This window comes from Sorex araneus, chromosome 3, assembly GCF_027595985.1.
Source record: "Sorex araneus isolate mSorAra2 chromosome 3, mSorAra2.pri, whole genome shotgun sequence".
NCBI lineage: Eukaryota > Metazoa > Chordata > Mammalia > Eulipotyphla > Soricidae > Sorex > Sorex araneus.
This window is the reverse complement of record NC_073304.1, coordinates 47,291,673-47,310,506: the sequence shown is the minus strand read 5'-3', so window position 1 is coordinate 47,310,506 and position 18,834 is coordinate 47,291,673. Positions and strand designations below refer to the sequence as shown.

The window sequence follows — 18,834 nt, the reverse complement described above, 5'->3', positions numbered from 1 at the left end:
CTCCAGCCCTAAAACTAGAGGGACAGTAGTGGAGTTAAAGCACTTGCCTTGTTGATTGCAGTTGACCTGGGTTCAATCCCCAGGATGGCCTATGTTCCCTTTAGCACCACCAGGAGTGATCCCTGACTGCAGAGACAAGGGTAGACCCTGAGCACTGTCTGGTGTGACTCAAACCTTCCTGCCATCAAAAGTCCTATGTTACTATGGTATTAGAAATTAGCAATTACAATTTTGTTTGTTTGGGAGCTATTTCTGGCTCAGTGATCAGGCGCCCATTAGGTGATAGGGATGAAACTCAGGGCAAGTGCATACAAAATATGTATCCCTGCTCTTCAAACTATCTTTCCTGCCCAGCAATAATATTTTTGTTTTGTTTCATTTGAGGGCAACACCTAGCAGTTGCTCAAGGTGAACCTCTGGCTCTGTGTTCAAGGACAATGACAGGCAATTCTTGGGGGATCCTACAAGATGCCAGAGATCAAGCCAGGATCCACGCCCTGTCTACTTTACTACCTTCTCTGGTCCTGCCACAATTAGATTCTTAAATCCATAAATTTATTTTTAATATGCAGTACAATGTTTCTCACATCAGGCAACTAATTTTAAAAAGTTTTAATTTCTTTTGGGGGGGCTGGAGCGATAGCACAGTGGGTAGGGCGTTTGCCTTGCAGCCGCCAACCCGAGTTCGATTCCCAGTATCCCATATGGTCCCCAGGAGTAATTCCTGAGTGCAGAGCCAGGAGTAACCCCTGTGCATTGCCAGGTGTGACCCAAAAAGCAAAAAAAAAAAGTTTTAATTTTTTTAAAGGCATAGTTCAAAAGCTTGCCAAGCTTAGACTTGACATCAGAAATAGATTTCTTCCACAGTTTTTATCCCTTCTAGAGTTTAACTGAATATCTGATTACATTTAGCTCAAAAAAATAATGCTACAAACTTAGAAATAAGTTATTTATAATAAATACTTTTCAAAATTAAATAGTATCTTTCCTTAGGGAAAGGTCTCTGGAAGGGACTATTTCAAATTAAAAGAACTGGAAAAAATGCATTTATTTACAAAGAAAACAGTTTTCCTAAGATAACATATTCCACATAAAAAGTATTATTTTATCCTAAGATACCTATATGGTATTATATTCATCCAGGGGTAGGTAATTGTAGTTTCAGATACATCTGGGGATGCTTTCTGTTTGTTTTCTTAGAGAGAATACATTTCCAGCAAGGTGTAGAGTCATTTTTCTCTGCAAATGGGGTAGTAGGCCAAATAAATTTAGGAACCTGATATTTAATGTATTGTTAACTATGCATATGCAGGGAGACTACAGTTGATAATTCTATTTTATGTAAGTGAAATCTGCTGAGAATGCAACTTCAATGTACTTACTTTCTCATATATATGTATATTTAATGTTATATATGCTCTGAATGGATGTGCTAATTAGCTTGATAGAATAAAGGGAATTCTTTAATAACATAAAAATAAGTAAATAAATTTTGTATACAATTTAAAATACTTCTTGTCAATCATACCTCAATAAAGACCTATCTTTATTTGCCATGAGATAGGTCTCAAAAAATACCTATCTTATGGCAGAAAAATTCTAATTTTATGAGAAAATTTAATTCTATATTTTAAATCACAGAATTTAATTCTATATTTTTAAATCACAGAATAAAATTAAACATTTTTAGAGCAACATCTTAGAACTAACTCTAGAATATGGTCATCTTAGACCACCTGAAGGATTTCAGTTACTTAAATATGATAAAAATAAAATACCTGTTGGTTCCATAGTACTGATTCCAAAGGTAGATTTAGGATTTTCTTTCTTTCTTTTTTTTTCTTTTTGGGTCACACCCAGCGATGCACAGGGGTTACTCCTGGCTCTGCACTCAGGAATTACTCCTGGTGGTGGTCAGGGACCATATAGGATGCTGGGAATCGAACCCAGGTCAACCGTGTGCAAAACAAACGCCCTACCTGCTACACTATCACTCCAGCCCCTAGGATTTTATTTCTAAATGACAAGGTAATATTAATACTTTAATTACCTTTAACATATAAAAAAATCAAGATATACTTACATATTCAACCAGCAGGGAACAAATGACTCTAAGTGTTTGCTTTTTACCAGTTTCAATATCACCTCTGTATATTGAGGGTTTATATTGCCATCACTGAATAAAATGAGTAATGGTTTCTGTAGACTTAAATAAGCAGGAAGATTTTCCACAGTGATTTCTGGCTGTTAAAAAAATTAAAGAACCAAAAAATGTGTGTCAGGGGCAGGGAAGAAATGATGATGTGTAATACAGAAAATAATCTCCAAACCACTCCTTGAAAACTACTTAAATTATAAATGATTTTACTCACCACAAACTATAATCTTAATATTTAGGGAGAGAGAACAGGGTCAAGGTAAAAAAAAAAAAAGACCTAATAAAGATTATGGTTATAAGACACACAAAAAAATCTCAGAATCGAGAAGCTCACTGCAGAGACGCCTCCAGACTTTGCACCAGAATTTCACCAGGCTACTGAAGATAGGAGCGAGTGAACCCTCAATGGTTTACCACCTCATAGTGGTGGGGGGTGGCAACGGTGCCAACCGGCGAAGAGTGAACCAACAGGTGCTGTCCAGAGACGCATCCAGGTGCATGTTTATTAGTGTGCATATTGTTACAACATGCCAGTCGACCAAAAGCTTGCATTCGATAGACTGGGAGCACCTATAAGGGCAATTAGAGCACTAAAAGCCTCTGTCCCTCTCAGAGAGCCCGGCAAGCTACTGACGGCATCCCGCCCACACGGCAGAGCCTGGCAAGCTACCCGTGGCGTATTTGATATGCCAAATACAGTAATAATAATGGGCCTCATTCCTCTGACCCTGGAAGAGCCCGCAGTACGGCAGCATTGGGAAGGACAAGCAAGGAGAGGCTGATAAAATATCAGGGCCAAACTAGGTTGCCAAAACGAAGGACTAAAATGACTGTCTTTACTTTCAATGCACATACGCTGGCATCAGAAGCATCCATTGAGGACCTGACAGTGCAAGTGCCGGACATGTAATGCACGACGTCATTGGACTGACCGAGACAAGAAGGCATTGATCACATCACACTGTTTTCAACACTGGAGAAGAACTGTTCCTCGGAACATGCGACAGTAGAGGTGTCGGTGGTGTCAGTGTTCTCATCAACATGAACTTGAATCTATCACATCTTCCAGAAAAGCAATGGAGAAGACTATCCACAACTTCTACTTGGATCTCTTTGATAGCCACATCTACCTGCCACATACCAAATTCTGCAGGATGGATATGTTGTTCCCAGCGCTCTCCCTTCCAAAATCCAACATGTCATTTTATCAGTAAAGAAGCGCACAGCACCCTGTCCAGACAAGGTCAGACCCAAATACCTGAAGAATCTGCTGCCAGTACTCGTCAATACACTCGTTCAGCTCTTCACACACTACCTGTCCGAATGTAAGGTTCCGTCCCAGTGGAAAACCAGCAGGACCATTCTGTTGTACAAGAAGGGAGACATCCACGACAATTATAGCCTAATCTGCCTGTTGTCCATTGCAAATCCTCGAGTGAACAAGTTGTTCACTCGAGTCATCCCGAATAGAACAGGCAGAACACTAGACAAAGGACAACCATGCGAGCAAGCTGGGTTCTGAAAAGGATTCAGCACAATCGACCATATCCACACGAGGACCAAGCTCATTGAGGTTTTGCGAGATTACAAGATCCCGCTCAGCCTAATGTTCATTGATTTAAAGAAGGTCTTTGATTCTGTTGAGACTGAAGCGGTCATTGAAGCCCTAGCCAAACAGGGCGTCCAAACTCAAAACATCAGGATCCTCCTAGAGCTATATTATGGATTCTCCAACAGGATCTCACCATTCTACAAAGAAGTGATCATTGACGGAAAGAGAGGGGTTTGGCAGGGCGACACCATTTTAACCGAAACTCTTCAGCCACCCTCGAGAACATCATGTGATGACTAGGATGGGAAGGAATGGGAGTGAAGATAGATGGTTGGCACCACCTCCGCTTCGCTGAGGACATCATTCTAATAACACCAAACATTAGCCAAGCGGCACGAATGCTGGCTGACTTTGACCGTGAGTATGGAAAGGTTGGACTACAGCTAAATATCACAAAGACAATGTTCATGAAAAATGAACTAGTTCCTGATGTCCCATTTACTCTCAGTGGAACAAACATCTCCGAATGTAGCAGCTATGTGTACCTGGGCCGAGAACTCAACAAGATGAACGATTTGGCAACAGAACTGCACAGGAGGAATAGAGCAGTGTGGAATGCCTTCAAAAGCATCGAAGAACTTGTTAAGAGGATGAATAACCTCTGGCTCTGGACACATCTTTCGACTCCACCATTCTTCCTGCACCAACATATGCCTCAGAGACCTGGGCCCTACGAAAACAGGATGAGGACACTATCTGGGTCTCTCAAAGAGGAATCAAAAGAACTATGCTTGGAGTATCACATTTCACTCAAGTGAGAAACGGAATATGGAGTTCCAACCACCATCAATGATTGAGGATCAAGGATGCTGCTTGTTTGCGAAGGCATCAAAAATCAGATGGGCCGGACATGTAATGCGATTTGAAGACAACCTCTGGACTAGAGCTGTTACCAACTGGATTCCACAGGACATCAAAAGAACGCCTGGCCACCCACCTATGAGATGGTCAGAATTCTTTGTCAAGACCCTGAATGAGCAGTTTGAGGCTCTTCGTGTTCCTGGAGTGAGCAGACGCCATTGGGCTACACTAACATGCGACAGGGATGAATGGAGACGTTACTGGTGCCTGCTCGAGCAAATCCGTGAGCAACGGGATAACTAGTGATACAAATGAAAGATTATAGTTGTAAGACACACGAAAGAACTTTAGAACCGCAATGCTCACTGTAGAGATGCCTCCAGACTTTGCACCAGATTGATTTCACCAGGCTACTACTGAAGATAGGAGCGGGTGCTGTCCCTCTGCCTGCCCCCTAGGAATCTTGGTAGCCGCCATCTTCTAGAACCCAATGAGAAGCCCAGGTACGCAGGAGCATTACCGGCAAATGCCAGGTCTCACAGAATAGGTGATGGGCCTGTCCCTCTCATCCTTCTGCCCTGATGGGACCTAGAGATGACGCCCACAAGCTGCTTCTGGTTAATATTTTAACTCATCAGAGGCCACGATCCAGAGACACACAAAAGAATCTCGGAACCAAGCAGCTCATTGCAGATATCTCTCCAGATCCTATCTAAAATTTTAGAATTCCAAAAGCATGTGGCTGCTCTTGCAGCTACGCAACATCTTATGCTATTCATAACAAGCAATACATAACAAATTGTCTAGTATTGCCTTTCTGGAAGGTTTGAGTGGTGGCAGGAAAATACAAATTAATAATGGTGGGACTGGTATTAAAATAGAGAGAGAGAGTACTATGGAAATTGTCTGCCACAAAGGCAGGGGAAGGGCTAGGACAGTGGGAGACACTGGGGATTTTGATGGTGGAAAATGTGGACTGGTGAATATATGGGTGTTTGATCACTAAATGACCAAAACTCAAACATGAAAGTTTTATAACTATATGTCATGGTGATTCAATTAAAAAAACAATCATAGGTGCTTTTTTTGAGTCTAAAGTATAATATAAATAGGTTACAATGTCAAGAAATATAAGAAGATATTAATTCAGTAGTTAGAGCTATTAATAGTGCTCCCTATGTCACTTTGGAGATGTTAATCAACAAATTTATTTGAGCTACTTTTAATATAATTAATACAAATGCAGGTGACATCTGTGGTGCCCTTAAATTTATGCTTGTCGGGGCTGGAGTGATAGCACAGCAGATAGGGCGTTTGCCTTGCATGCAGCCGATCTGGGTTTGAATCCCAGCATCCCATATGGTCCCCTGAGCACCTCCAGGAGTAATTCCTGAGTGCAGAGTCAGGAGTAACCCCTGTGCATCGCTGGGTGTGACCCAAAAAGCAAAAAAAAAAAAAATCTATGCTTGTCAAATGTAAGCATTGGAAAGGGTTTCTTACAGTACTTTTTATTAAAGTGTTCAAGTAAGAATACTAACATCTGTCAACTGTTTAGCAAGGACTAGACACCGTATACAAGATCCTACATACACACTTCACTTAATCATGCATGATACTAACCTGCTGCAGAAGATATTATTACACCTATATTTTATATATGCAGAAGCACTGAGAAGTTAACATACAGACACTAAGAAGAGATTTTTAAAATTGTAAATTTATAATTTTTAAATATAGCTTAGGAATCATGGATAAAATAGCGTTAATATTTATGTTAGTGATGTATAGTTACTCCATGCCATGACTCTCAAAGTGCCCAAAACCCTACACCACTGTCCCTATGTCACCTCTAGTGCATTTCCTCAAGCAAGGACTTGAACAACAAGTTTAACAAGGCATCTGACTCTTCTAAGCCCATATGCTATATGCCAAGTCTCAGCCTGGTTTATACTTCAATTGCTCATAAGCCATATTAGTAATTAAAGTAATCCAAAGGCATGTAAATTATCTGGCAGAGAACTAAAAAAACTACCCATAATGAATGAGCAATATAACTGTAAAATAAAGTAAGACCCGTTGACTCTCCAGTTTATAAAACATCATTTATGCCCTTTACCAACAAAAGCTGGAACATCGTGGGGCTGGAGTAATAGAACAGCGGGTAGGGTGTTTGCCTTGCACGCGGCCAACCTGGGTTCAAATCCCAGCATCCCATATTGTCCCCTGAGCACCGCCAGGAGTAATTCCTGAGTGCAGAGGCAGGAGTAACCCCTGTGCATCGCTGGGTGTGACCCAAAAAGCAAAAGAAAAAAAAAGAAAAAAAAAAGCTGGAACATCATGTAATAAGACATACTTTTTTCTCCAATCAAGATTCTATTTCAAATAAATATCCTTATTATAATATACTCAGAACAGAGAGTCTGGCAAGCTACCCATCAAGTATTGGATATGCAAAAAACAGTAACAACAACATGCTTAGTGTTCCTGGAGCGAGCAGATGCCATTGGGCTATACTAGCATGTGACAAGGACAAATGAAGATGTTACTGGTGCCTGCTCAAGCAAATCGAGGAACAGTGGGATGACAGTGATACAGTGATACAGTGATTATAATATACTCACAAATATCTCCAATAATGCATTTGTTATTATTTTTACTATGTCTTGCGCATTTGTATTAGCCAATGGAATGGTCTCTGTTTTGCCTTCTTGGTGTCTGGCAAGCAGCAGAGCTGGAAGAATGGCAGCATATTTCTTTGACCTATGCAGAAATAAATTATTGAAGTTCCCAACCAGCAAGTTATCAAAACATGAACAATTAAACTAAGAGATGACAATGGGTCACAAATGAGAAGCCCTACTATTAAGAATAAAAAAAACAGAAACAACAACAAAAAAAAAACACAACATTTTATGTGAGCAGAAGTTAAGGAGACAGTAAAATTGACTAAAAGAAGGTAAGAGACAATAATCAAGCCAGGAAATAGAGCGATTGTACAGGGTTACAGGGGTTAAAAGACATGACTTTCATATAGCTGACCCAAGTTCAATTCCTGCCACCACAGTGCCCCTGGAGTCATCACTTGGTGCAGTTCTGAAGGTCCCTGAGCACAACTGGGGTGGCCCAGGTAACCTATAGTGCCACAGAGCCTGAGTAGCACTATATTCCTGGGCCCTACCATTGAGCCATGGCCCTGTTGGCTAGGAATAGCCAGAAGTAGCCTCAGGGCCCCTGACCACCAATTAGGAGGCCCACTACCACCATCACCATCATCATCATCATCATCATCATCATCATTATAATGGAGCCAAATTGTTTTCTAGACAACTTACTCATCAAAATTATTTAAATAGGACTAAAAGCACCCAAATAGTTTTCTAGCATTTTGGATTGCTCCCCATAATGCTAAGTAAGGAGATGAACTTTTTGGGTTTTTTTTTTGAGACATGGGGGCTGCATACCCAGCTGTGCTCATGGATTGCTCCTGGCTCTATTCTCTGGATCACTCCTGGTGGGTCTCAGAAGACTATATGGATGGCAGTGATCAAACCCAGGTCAGCTGGATGCAAGGCAAGTGCTTCACTGGCTGTGCTGTACCTCCAGCTCCAAGGAGATGGACTTTTGTTTTTGGGGGGGTGTAATTTTTTAATTTTTAAAAAAAATTAAAATTTTTTTCTACTTTTTAATTGAATCACCATGAGATAGTTACAAAGCTTTCATGATTGAGTTTTAATCATACAATGATTGAACACCCATTCCTCCACCAGTGTACCTTTCCCATCACCAATATCCCCAGTACTCCTCCCACCACCCCCACCCTCACCCCACCCCCTGTCTCTATGGCAGGCACTTTCCTTCTTACTCTCTCTATACTTTAGGGCATTATGATTGCAATACAGATACAGAGGCCATCATGTGTGATCCTTTGTCTACTTTCAGCAAATAGGAGATGAACATCTAATATAAACCTACTAGCCAGCATACTAGGTAGTTTTCATTAAACCTCATGAAAACCCTATTAAGTTGTTACCATCATCCCTATCTTACAGATGAGAAATCAAGAGTGAGAAATGTTAATGTAAGAATTCTAGTCCGTACCCTCTCTGCTAAACCAGCCCAAATCTCTCTCCCACCACTAGATTTTGCTAAATAAACCTTTTAAAAATTAACCAAGTGGGGCTGGAGCAATAGCACAATGGGTAGGGCTTTTGCCTTGCAAGTGGCTGACCCGGGTTCAATTCCCAGCATCCAATATGGTCCTCTGAGCACCACCAGGAGTAATTCCCGAGTGCATGAGCCAGGAGTAACTCCTGTGCATCGCCGAGTGTGATCCAAAAAGAAAAGAAAAAAATGAACCAATTAAATTGAAAAATAAGCTTTGTAAGAAATTACAAATGAGACAGACACATTTGCATGACTTACAGAATCATGTAAAAACTTGATTCATGCAAGAACAAAGTACAGACATATTTTTACATATTTTAGTACTATGTGGAGAGCACAGTCTTTAAATCACTTGGAAGACCACAGTAGTTGGCCAGCTGTTTTTAATCAAAACACACTTGAACAACTACTGTTTAAACTCTTTGAACGATAGTTAAATGCACAACTAATGGCAGAAAATAAGATAGTGGATGACTGTATGTCAAATGAAAAGGTATTTCAAAAAAATTTGTTTTTTGATTTTTCAAAAGGCACTGATTTCATAAATGGAATAGGAGCTTGATCATCAGGAGCCTATGCCACCAGTATTATAAATGAAAGATTAAGATCACAACCAAAATTAGGAAAATTTAAGTCAGAAGGCAAAAAAAAAAGAAAGACCATGGGGCTCAACTCCACTTGCATGTGGAAATGATTATTGTAGGTCATCATGTATATTATTGACAATCGCCAAATTTTTCAATTCAGCTTCTATTCTGCAGCAACTATAGACTCTCGAAATCTACAAGAACTTCAAATCTACAAGTAAATCAATATAAATGACTAATAATAATAATAAAGCACTATTAAGTCTGCTTGCAATTGCTCAGAATCATCTAAAATTCCTCATGAACGAGGGGAGAAAGAGACTCTCCTTCATTGTTGGTGGGGATACTGACTGGTCCAGACTTTTTGGAAAACAATATGGGCATCCCTCAAAAAACTAGAAATTGGGCTTCCATATGACCCAGCAGTATCTCTTCTGGAAATATAACCCTGGGGCCAAAAGCACACAGGAGAAATGGCCTATCTTCACTGCTGTATTTATCGTAGCACAATTCACAATAGCCAGAATCTGGAAGCAACCTGAGTGCCCAAGAACAGATGGTTAAAGAAACTAATGGTACATCTACACAATGGAACACTACACAGCTGTTAGAAAAAATGAAGTCATCAAATTTGCTTATAAGCAGATGAATATGGAGGGTATGATGCTGAGTGAACTGTGTCAGGAGAGGGACAGACATAGAATGACTGCACTTATTTGTAGGATATAAAAAAACATAGTATGAGAATAATACCCAAGGACAGTAGAATCAAAGGCCAGGAGGACTTATCCATGGTTAGAAGCCTGCCTCAAGTGCTGGGGAAGTAGGCAGTTGGGATAGAGAAAGGACCACTATGGCAAAGATAGTTGGAAATGATCATTCTGGATAAGAACGGTGTAAAAATATGATAACTTTTCATGTATCTCAGTATCTCTATCTGTATTGTAAACCATAATGCCCAAAAAGAGGAGGAGAGGGGGAGAGAGAGAGAAAGACACAGAGAGAGAGACAGAGAGCAAGAATAAATAAAAGTGCCTGCCATAGAGACAGGCTAGGGGGGGCAGTGGTGAGAAAAGGGAAACTGGGGACACTGGTGGTAGGAAATGTACACTGATGAAGGGATGGGTGTTGGAACACTGTATGACTGAAACCTGATCATGAACAGCTTTGTAATTGTATATTTCATGGAATAACGTTTTATAAAAAAATCACTGTCATCCTGTTGCTCATCGATTGCTCGAGCAGGCACCAGTAACGTCTCCATTCGTCCCTGTCATGTGCTTGTGTAGCCCAATGTGTTTGCTCGCTCCAGGAACATGAAGAGTACATTGTTGATACTGTTTGGCATATTGAATATGTCACGGGTAATAAACAAGAAGATTCTAGCCAGGAATAACCTTTGAGATCTTCTAAATGTAGCTTAAGTTCTCTTTTGTCCACCCCAAAGTTTTCTAAATAGCTTGGTGGTACTTCCCTAGAAATGGATTAAAATTCTTCTGCTATCTTATAATATTCATTCATTAACTATGTAAAGACAAGCAATTTATTATTTTGCAAACTCCATTCTCCCTCAAATTATAAAAACAATAAACTTACAGTATCAAAACATCTTCTTTAGAATAAATTCCAGTGATAACACATCCTTTTAGGTAGTTCCCTGCTTCAATGAAATCTTCTTTTGCTATAAATTTACACACAGAAAAATCAGAAACATTTAAAATTTTGGCTTAAATTTAAACTACAGGTGATTCTTACTGATGAATGATTTACAAATGAAAGAACTTTATTATTAGTTAATTACAAAGATAAATATTTATGTACAGCCTTATATGACTTAGTAGTTCTGAAATAAATGTCTTTTTATGCCAGCTGATTATGAAGAAATATAAATTGATGTAATAAAACTATAAATCCCTAAACAACTACATTATAAATGCAATTTATAATATTTATAGCACTCTAATCATATGAAATTACTAAGTAAATATTTGTTACTTTTTTATTTGCTTTAAGGTGAATCAGATGAAGACAGCCATCATGTATGCAGTCAAGAAACAGAAGGAGGAGAAATGATACACATATAATCCCAGAATTTAAAACCTCCTATGTGCAAAACACAGTACCTATTAGTTAAGGTTCTCCACACATGAGGATTTGTATCTTCTTTTTTATTTCCTATATTTTCCTATAATGTATTTTTGTTAAGTTTTAAACTTTGACCAATTTATGCCTCAGTCTTTTCTCATTTTATACACTACATAAAATTAAAACTTTTTCTGTTAACTTTACTATAATTTCATAAATAAGCATATTGTGCCTCAAGTTGATGACTACCTTATAACCAAGAAGTGAATCTGAATCGGTAAGATGAAAAAACCTAAGAGAAGAGCAGAGATGCATTTATATAATGTATTATTGTCAAGTGAAGGTTAAGGAACAGTTCAGTCTAGTGCATGAAAGGCTCACAGGGTTCAAACAGAAAATTTAAAATGATGATGGAAGAAGTAAGTCATAAAGGCCCTAGTAACAAGGCCTGGGGAACCCCCAAAGATCTTTATCTTAGCAAACAGCAATGTGTTAATCATATAAGTATCAACACTTCAACACTGATGAACCATAAGATTATTTTCTATGGAAGTATACTTTATACAAATCCGAGAAAAGCTAGAAAAACTAAGAAACTGGAGTGGTATAGTCAGACAATAGGCAGTACTAAGAGCTCATTTATAATTACAAATTCTAATGAGAAACTCATAATCCATGAAAACAACTTCTTGAGACTATGCTACATCAAAGTAGAAAAGATTCATAAGAAAACTCACAAACTAAAAAGCACTGAGTACCCGTACTTTCATTTCTAAGGGAAAGCAGGGCTGCATTCTAGTCAATGACTGATGAGTTCTGTCTGAAGCAATGATATCATGGAATCTGTCCTGTCTCATCTTCTATTCTATGCTGATAAGTAACCTTAGAAAATTACATTTATATTTCCATATAATTTTTACATGCGAAAGCCTTTTACTCAACACCGGATTTCCTGAAAGGCTCTTCATGAATCCATTTGTTGATGCACCCTGTCTTTGTTGGATAGTCTAAAATTGCAGACCCTGAGTGCACAGATATTTCTGCTAGAATGGAATGTGGACTCTCCTCTGAGTATTTAAAATCAGGTATATCATTCTTTTTGCTAGAACTTTATTTATTCAGTACATATTCCAACATTAAATACAAAGAAATATTCAGTCCTAAAACTACATATGAACCATAAATATATTTTAATTGAATTATGGTGAATTACAAAGTTACAAGATCATTAATGATTAAGTTCATAAGAAATACATAAATTTAGCAGTACTTCTTTTTTTCTACTCTCACATTTTACTAACGTTATACATACATTTATCTTTTTGATTTTTTTTAGGTTCAATTAACAAAACAGTTGGGAGGTAGTAACACTTAAGTAACTAGATTTTCTTCCAGTCCTTAGGTCTTCATTTCTATATACAATATTTAACAAAATGGGACCTGAACTCCTTGGATAAATGACTGATTTCAGAATGGGGCTGAGAAAATCTTAAACCAAAGGGCACATTCAACAAATAGAAAGTCAAAAGAACAGAAACAGACTGAAAGGGTGTGCACAGTCTTACTTGGAACAATATAAACAAACTAATGATAGTAACTGATTATCATTTATTCATTAAACAAGATTTCAGACATCCATTACAATAGACAAATGTGAAGGGAAAAATTCTTACAGTAGTGTGCCAGCAAATAAATGGAGGGATTATAAAACTCCATCTAAACTTGGTATTTTGCGGGCAATGAATTCTAAAACTGGAGTGTAAAAGTTGATTGAAAAAACAGAACTTTCACAAAGTTTTACATGATTTCTCACAGTTTTGTAGCACTATCATCCCGTTGTTCATAGATCTGCTCAAGCAGGCACTAGTAACGCCTCCATTGTGAGACTTGCTGCTACTGTTTTTGGCATATTGAATACACAATGGGGAGCTTGCCAGGCTCTGTCATGCAGGCAGGATACTCTCGGTAGCTTGGCTTGCCGGGCTCTCCGAGAGGGACAGAGAAATAGAACTCAGGTTGCCCAAGTGCAAGGCAAACGCCCTACCTGCTGTGCTATCACTCCAGTCTGATCTCTCACAGTATACTTATTAATTATAAAGGAAAAAAATAGTAACTTTCAGTAAAAAGAACTGGCAGAAAACACCTGTGAACAAAAGACCAAAGTAAGCTGCTGAACACTACTAGGTGTGGTCCAAAAAATATTAAATTATGAATAATGCATATAATATGCAGTTAACAAAATACAAAGCTATCTTATTTGTAATCTTTACCCTTAAACACCCTACTTAAATATTCTTCTGCTTCTTAAACAGAGATAATCTTCAGTGGACATAAAATCCTGTTCCTGGATAAATATATGACTATACTCAAAAACTTTTTTAAAGATTTTTTTAGATTAAAAAAAAACACATAAGAATTGCAAACCACAATGCCCAGAGAGAGAGAGAGAGAGTGGGGGATAGAGAAGGAGGAAGGAGGGGGAGAGAGAGAGACAGACAGAAAGACAGACAGACAGATAGACCAACAGACAGAGAGAGTGTGTGAGTGAAGAAGAAAATTGTCTGTCATAGAGGCAGGCTGGCAGTATGGGAGGTGTTGGGGGAGGTGGGAGAGAAATTGGGCACATTGGTGCTGAGAAATGTACACTGTGGGGGGATGGGTGTTGGAACACTCTATGACTGAAACCCAATTATGTACAGTTTTGTAATAGGTTATCTCATGGCAATTCAATAAAAAAATTTTAATACATAAGAAATTACTGGAATCCTATGTCTAGCAAATACTAAATTCCTAGGGTAAACATCTAATTAAATAGAAATTAATACTATTATAAGCAGTCAAAATACTATTATAAATATCAAAAAATGCACATAAAACCTAGTTTAACTTTACCAAGGAAGAGATACGAATGGCCAAAAGGCACATGAAAAAGTGCTCTACATCACTAGTCGTCAGAGAGATGCAGATCAAAACAACCATGAGATACCACCTCACACCACAGAGACTAGCACACATCCAAAAGAACAAAAGCAACCGCTGTTGGAGAGGATGTGGGGAGAAAGGGACCCTTCTACACTGCTGGTGGGAATGCCGGCTAGTTCAGCCCTTTTGGAAAACAGTATGGACGATTCTCAAAAAACTAGAGGTTGAGCTCCCATTTGACCCAGCAATACCACTGCTGGGAATATATCCCAGAAAAGCCAAAAAGTATAGTCGAAGTGACATATGCACTTATATGTTCACCGCAGCACTGTTTACAATAGCCAGAATCTGGAAAAAACCCGAGTGCCCTAGAACAGATGACTGGTTGAAGAAACTCTGGTACATCTATACAATGGAATACTATGCAGCTGTTAGAAAAAATGAGGTCATGACGTTTGCATATAAGTGGATCAACATGGAAAGTATCATGCTAAGTGAAATGAGTCAGAAAGAGAGAGACAGACATAGAAAGATTGCACTCATCTGTGGAATATAGAATAATAGACTATAAGACTAACGCCCAAGAATAGTAGAAATAAGTACCAGGAGAATATTTCCATGGCTTGGAGGCTGGTCTCTCATTCTGGGTAACTCAGGGAAGGGACCACCAAGTAAAATGTGGTTGGAGGACATGTGGGGGAAGGGTGAGGCGGGTGGAATACAGACTAGAGACTGAACACAATGGCCACTCAACACCTCTATTGCAAACCACAACACCTAATCAGAGAGAGAGAACAAAAGGGAATTCCCTGCCACAGTGGCAGGGTGGGGTGGGGGAAACGGGTCTGGGGAGGGGGGGAGGGATGTTGGGTTTACGGGTGGTGGAGAATGGGCACTGGTGAAGGGATGGGTTATTGAACTTTGTATGGGGGAAGCATGAGCACAAAGATGTATGGATCTGTAACTGTACCCTCACGATGACTCTCTAATTAAAAATAAACTAATAAAAAAAAAATAAAAATAAAAAAATAAAAATAAATTAAAAAAAAACCTAGTTTAAAATGTTCTTACCACAATCTTTTAAAACATTATTATTAGTTTATGGTAAACAGTTGAATTTTGACATACTCATTTATCAAATGAGTCATACAGCCATGATACTTTGAAGAACATGAATAGCATGGCAAAATGCAGCAGTGTGATGTTAAATAAAAACAGCAAGACACTGACCTGGATATATACGCTACTACCATACTACCCTATCTACACTAAGTACTTACATATATATATATGTAAGTGTGAAATACATATATATATATGTATATATACATATATATATATACAGAGCACTTTAGCACCATCATCCCATTGTTCATCGATTTGCTCCAGTGGGCACCAGTAATGTCTCCATTGTGAGACTTGTTGTTTCTGTTTTTGGCATATTGAATACACCATGGGTAGCTTGCCAGGCTCTACCGTGTGGGCAGGATATTCTCGGTAGCTTGCCAGGCTCTCCGAGAGGGACAGAGGAATAGAATCCGGATGGGCTGCCTGCAAGGCAAACACCCTACCCACTGTGCTATCACTCCAGTCCTTAGATATCTAAAATAGCAATAAAAGTCTTGAATTAATTTAGAAAATGTTCTCACAAGTGAGACACCCCCATAATTCAATAAGATATCTTTTCAAAGTTAGGGATATACAGATAAAAAGCAGAAATTTAATTAAAAAATATTTCTTTTGTAAGTGTCCTAAAGTATTATTCACCGCCATTCTTTGACTAAAAACTAGCAATATCAATTTATTCAGTGGAAGTTGTAAAGCAAAAAAAAAAAAAAAATGTCACGTCATTTAGGAAAACACTCCCCAGAAAGCAGAAAGTAACTTAAACTCCTATGATACAATTCTCATGATAAATACTCCCATGATAAAAACTGCCATGATTAACACTTAATCTCCTATGATAAACACAAGCTTGAAGTCAATGGCTGGAAGACTATTATACAGGCTAATGGAAGACCAAAAAAATACAGGGACATCCATAGAAGTTTTAGACCAATAGCATTCAAACTAAAGTAGATAATATAAAGACAGGGAAAGAATTAAATACTGGTTAAAGGATCAACAGTTCTCAAGGACTTAATTTTCATCAACACACATGCACCAAATGAAGTAGCAGTGAAGTTTACATAGCAACATCTACGCAACCTGAAGAAATACATCAATGGCAACACCACAGTGGTAGAAGAGTTAAATATACCACTTTCACCACTGGACAGATCAACCAGGGAAAATATCAATGAAGAAGCAAGAGCCCTAAATAAGGAACTGAAGAACTGGTCTAACAGACATTCAGGTACCTCTATCTTCAAAATACTAAGTATACTTTCCATTGTACACACTCTCCAGGACAAATCACATGCTGAGACACAATTCAAACATTCACAAAAACACAAAAATAGAAATCATACGAAGGGTCTTTCAGATCACAAAAGCAGAAATCAATTATAAAAACAAAGTGGCAATAAAGATTAAATATCTAGTAACTAAACAACATGCTATAAATAATTAGGTGAATGAGAAAAAGAAGAAATCAAAGGATTCCTCAAAACAAATGAGAAAGAAGACACCAACTGCCAGAATCTATGGGAAAGAGTGAAAGCAGTACCAAGGAGGAAGTTAATAGCTATTCAAGAACAGATCAGGAAGAAAGAAAAGTCTAACCTCTATCCTAGAAAAAAATGGGTGCTGGTGGGGCTTGTGTGGAGGGAGCTGGCTAATGTCTCTGGGTGGGAGCTTCGGATCTCTGTGAGGATGACAGAACATCTGTTCACTTTATGTTTGTTCAGCATGTGATTAGAGTGCTAAATCAAGGTGAAACTGGAACATAATAATACATTAAGGATACTCCAAACAATACTGATTTTGGTGTTTTAATGTAAGAATCATCTTCCTACATTTTTATAGGGACTGGGTAATAGACTCTTCTGATAAAAGCAAATTAATAACATTTAAAAGATTAAATATAGCAGCCTCTTCTTTTGATGGTTGCATTTAAATAGCTTTCAGAAAAATGACTCTTGGGGACTAGGGATATGACTCAAGTGGTCTTGAGTACTTCCTTGTGTGAGGCTCTTGATTTGATCTCTGATTTCATATGACCCCATGAAGACCCTGGGATGATGTTCCTGGCATCTGAGCACATCAGTGTGGTCCCCATACCCCACACTGAAGTAGCAACCACCAACAAACAACAGTAATTAACAACATTTTTTTTTTCAAAAAAAAAAAAAAGCAGTAAAATCTGCTTGTCTTCATTTCTGGATTTATACTGTTTTTTAGAAGTAACCTCCAGATTCTTGGGGATTTTATTTTATTACTGTTTCAATTTGTTACTTGAGATTGGTCTATTCGGGTTTTCTGTTTCCTCTTGGTTCACTCTTCAGAGTTCTTTCATTCTAAGAATTCATACATTTCTTTTAGGTTTATGAGCTTGGGGCATGAAAGTTGTTCACAATTACCTCTTAATATATATAAACATATATATTTTAATTTCTGAGGTACCAGTTGTAATTTCTGTCTTGTGTCTCTGTCCTATTTATTTGTTTCTTTCTCTTCTTACTGAGTCTAGCTAACGGTTTGTCAGTCTACATACACAGATATATGTTAAATTATTTTTTAAAAAACAAGTAAACCAAACTGTATAGTATATAATTCAAAGGTTAAAATTCTACTCACCTGTTGTCATGGTAGGACTAAATAGTCCTAGTACTGATACACTAGAATAGGAGATAAGGTCTTCATATAACATCCCACTTAAATATTCTTCTGCTTCTTGAACAGAGGTAATCTTCACTGGACACGAAATCCTGTTCCTGGATAAATATATGACTATACTCAAAATTAACTTTTAAAGATATTTTTCAAATAATAAAAAAACAAAAAAAAAACTACTGGAATCCTATGTTTAGCAAACATAGGGTAAGAATCTAATTGAGAAGCAATTAACACTATTATAAACAAAAAAATTACTCTTATTAAACAAATTTTCTATCTCCCCAAAAAGGATGGATAAAATAAACTATCTTTATCAAGGTTTATCCTGTGACCTCAATTATAGTATCACCCCTATCATCCCTAAATGTGCCAATGAAAATATAAAAATTGTATAAAATTTTTTAAATTTAAATACCATTATTTACAAAGTTGTTCATACATAATACAGTTCCTTCACGTACACAATATTCCAACAACAATCCCACCACCAGTGTGACTCCATTGCCTACCAATGTCCCCAGTTTCCCACCCCCCTCCACCAAGTCTGCCCCTTAGCAGGCACAAATTTACTTTATATTGCTTATTACAACAAAATGGCAAAGAGAATTACCAGAAAATAGATCAATAAAGATCAACTTGTGATAATTGTTTTACAAGCCTATACATTCTATAGGGACTCCATACCGCGCTGTTTTCACTCGGGGTGCCCCAGAACGGGGTGGGTGAGA

General features: G+C 38.1%; 1 protein-coding gene across 1 annotated transcript in view; it reads right to left on the bottom strand.

The window, feature by feature from the left end:
• Positions 1 to 18,834, bottom strand: part of TXNDC16 (thioredoxin domain containing 16) — a 104,440-nt gene that overhangs the window by 7,774 nt on the left and 77,832 nt on the right. The window contains exons 16-19 of the mRNA XM_055131465.1: positions 18,068 to 18,204; positions 10,919 to 11,003; positions 7,193 to 7,331; positions 2,084 to 2,244 (exon numbers count right to left, since the gene is read on the bottom strand). Coding sequence (XP_054987440.1) covers positions 2,084 to 2,244; positions 7,193 to 7,331; positions 10,919 to 11,003; positions 18,068 to 18,204 — 522 coding nt within the window. The remainder of the gene's footprint in view (positions 1 to 2,083; positions 2,245 to 7,192; positions 7,332 to 10,918; positions 11,004 to 18,067; positions 18,205 to 18,834) is intronic.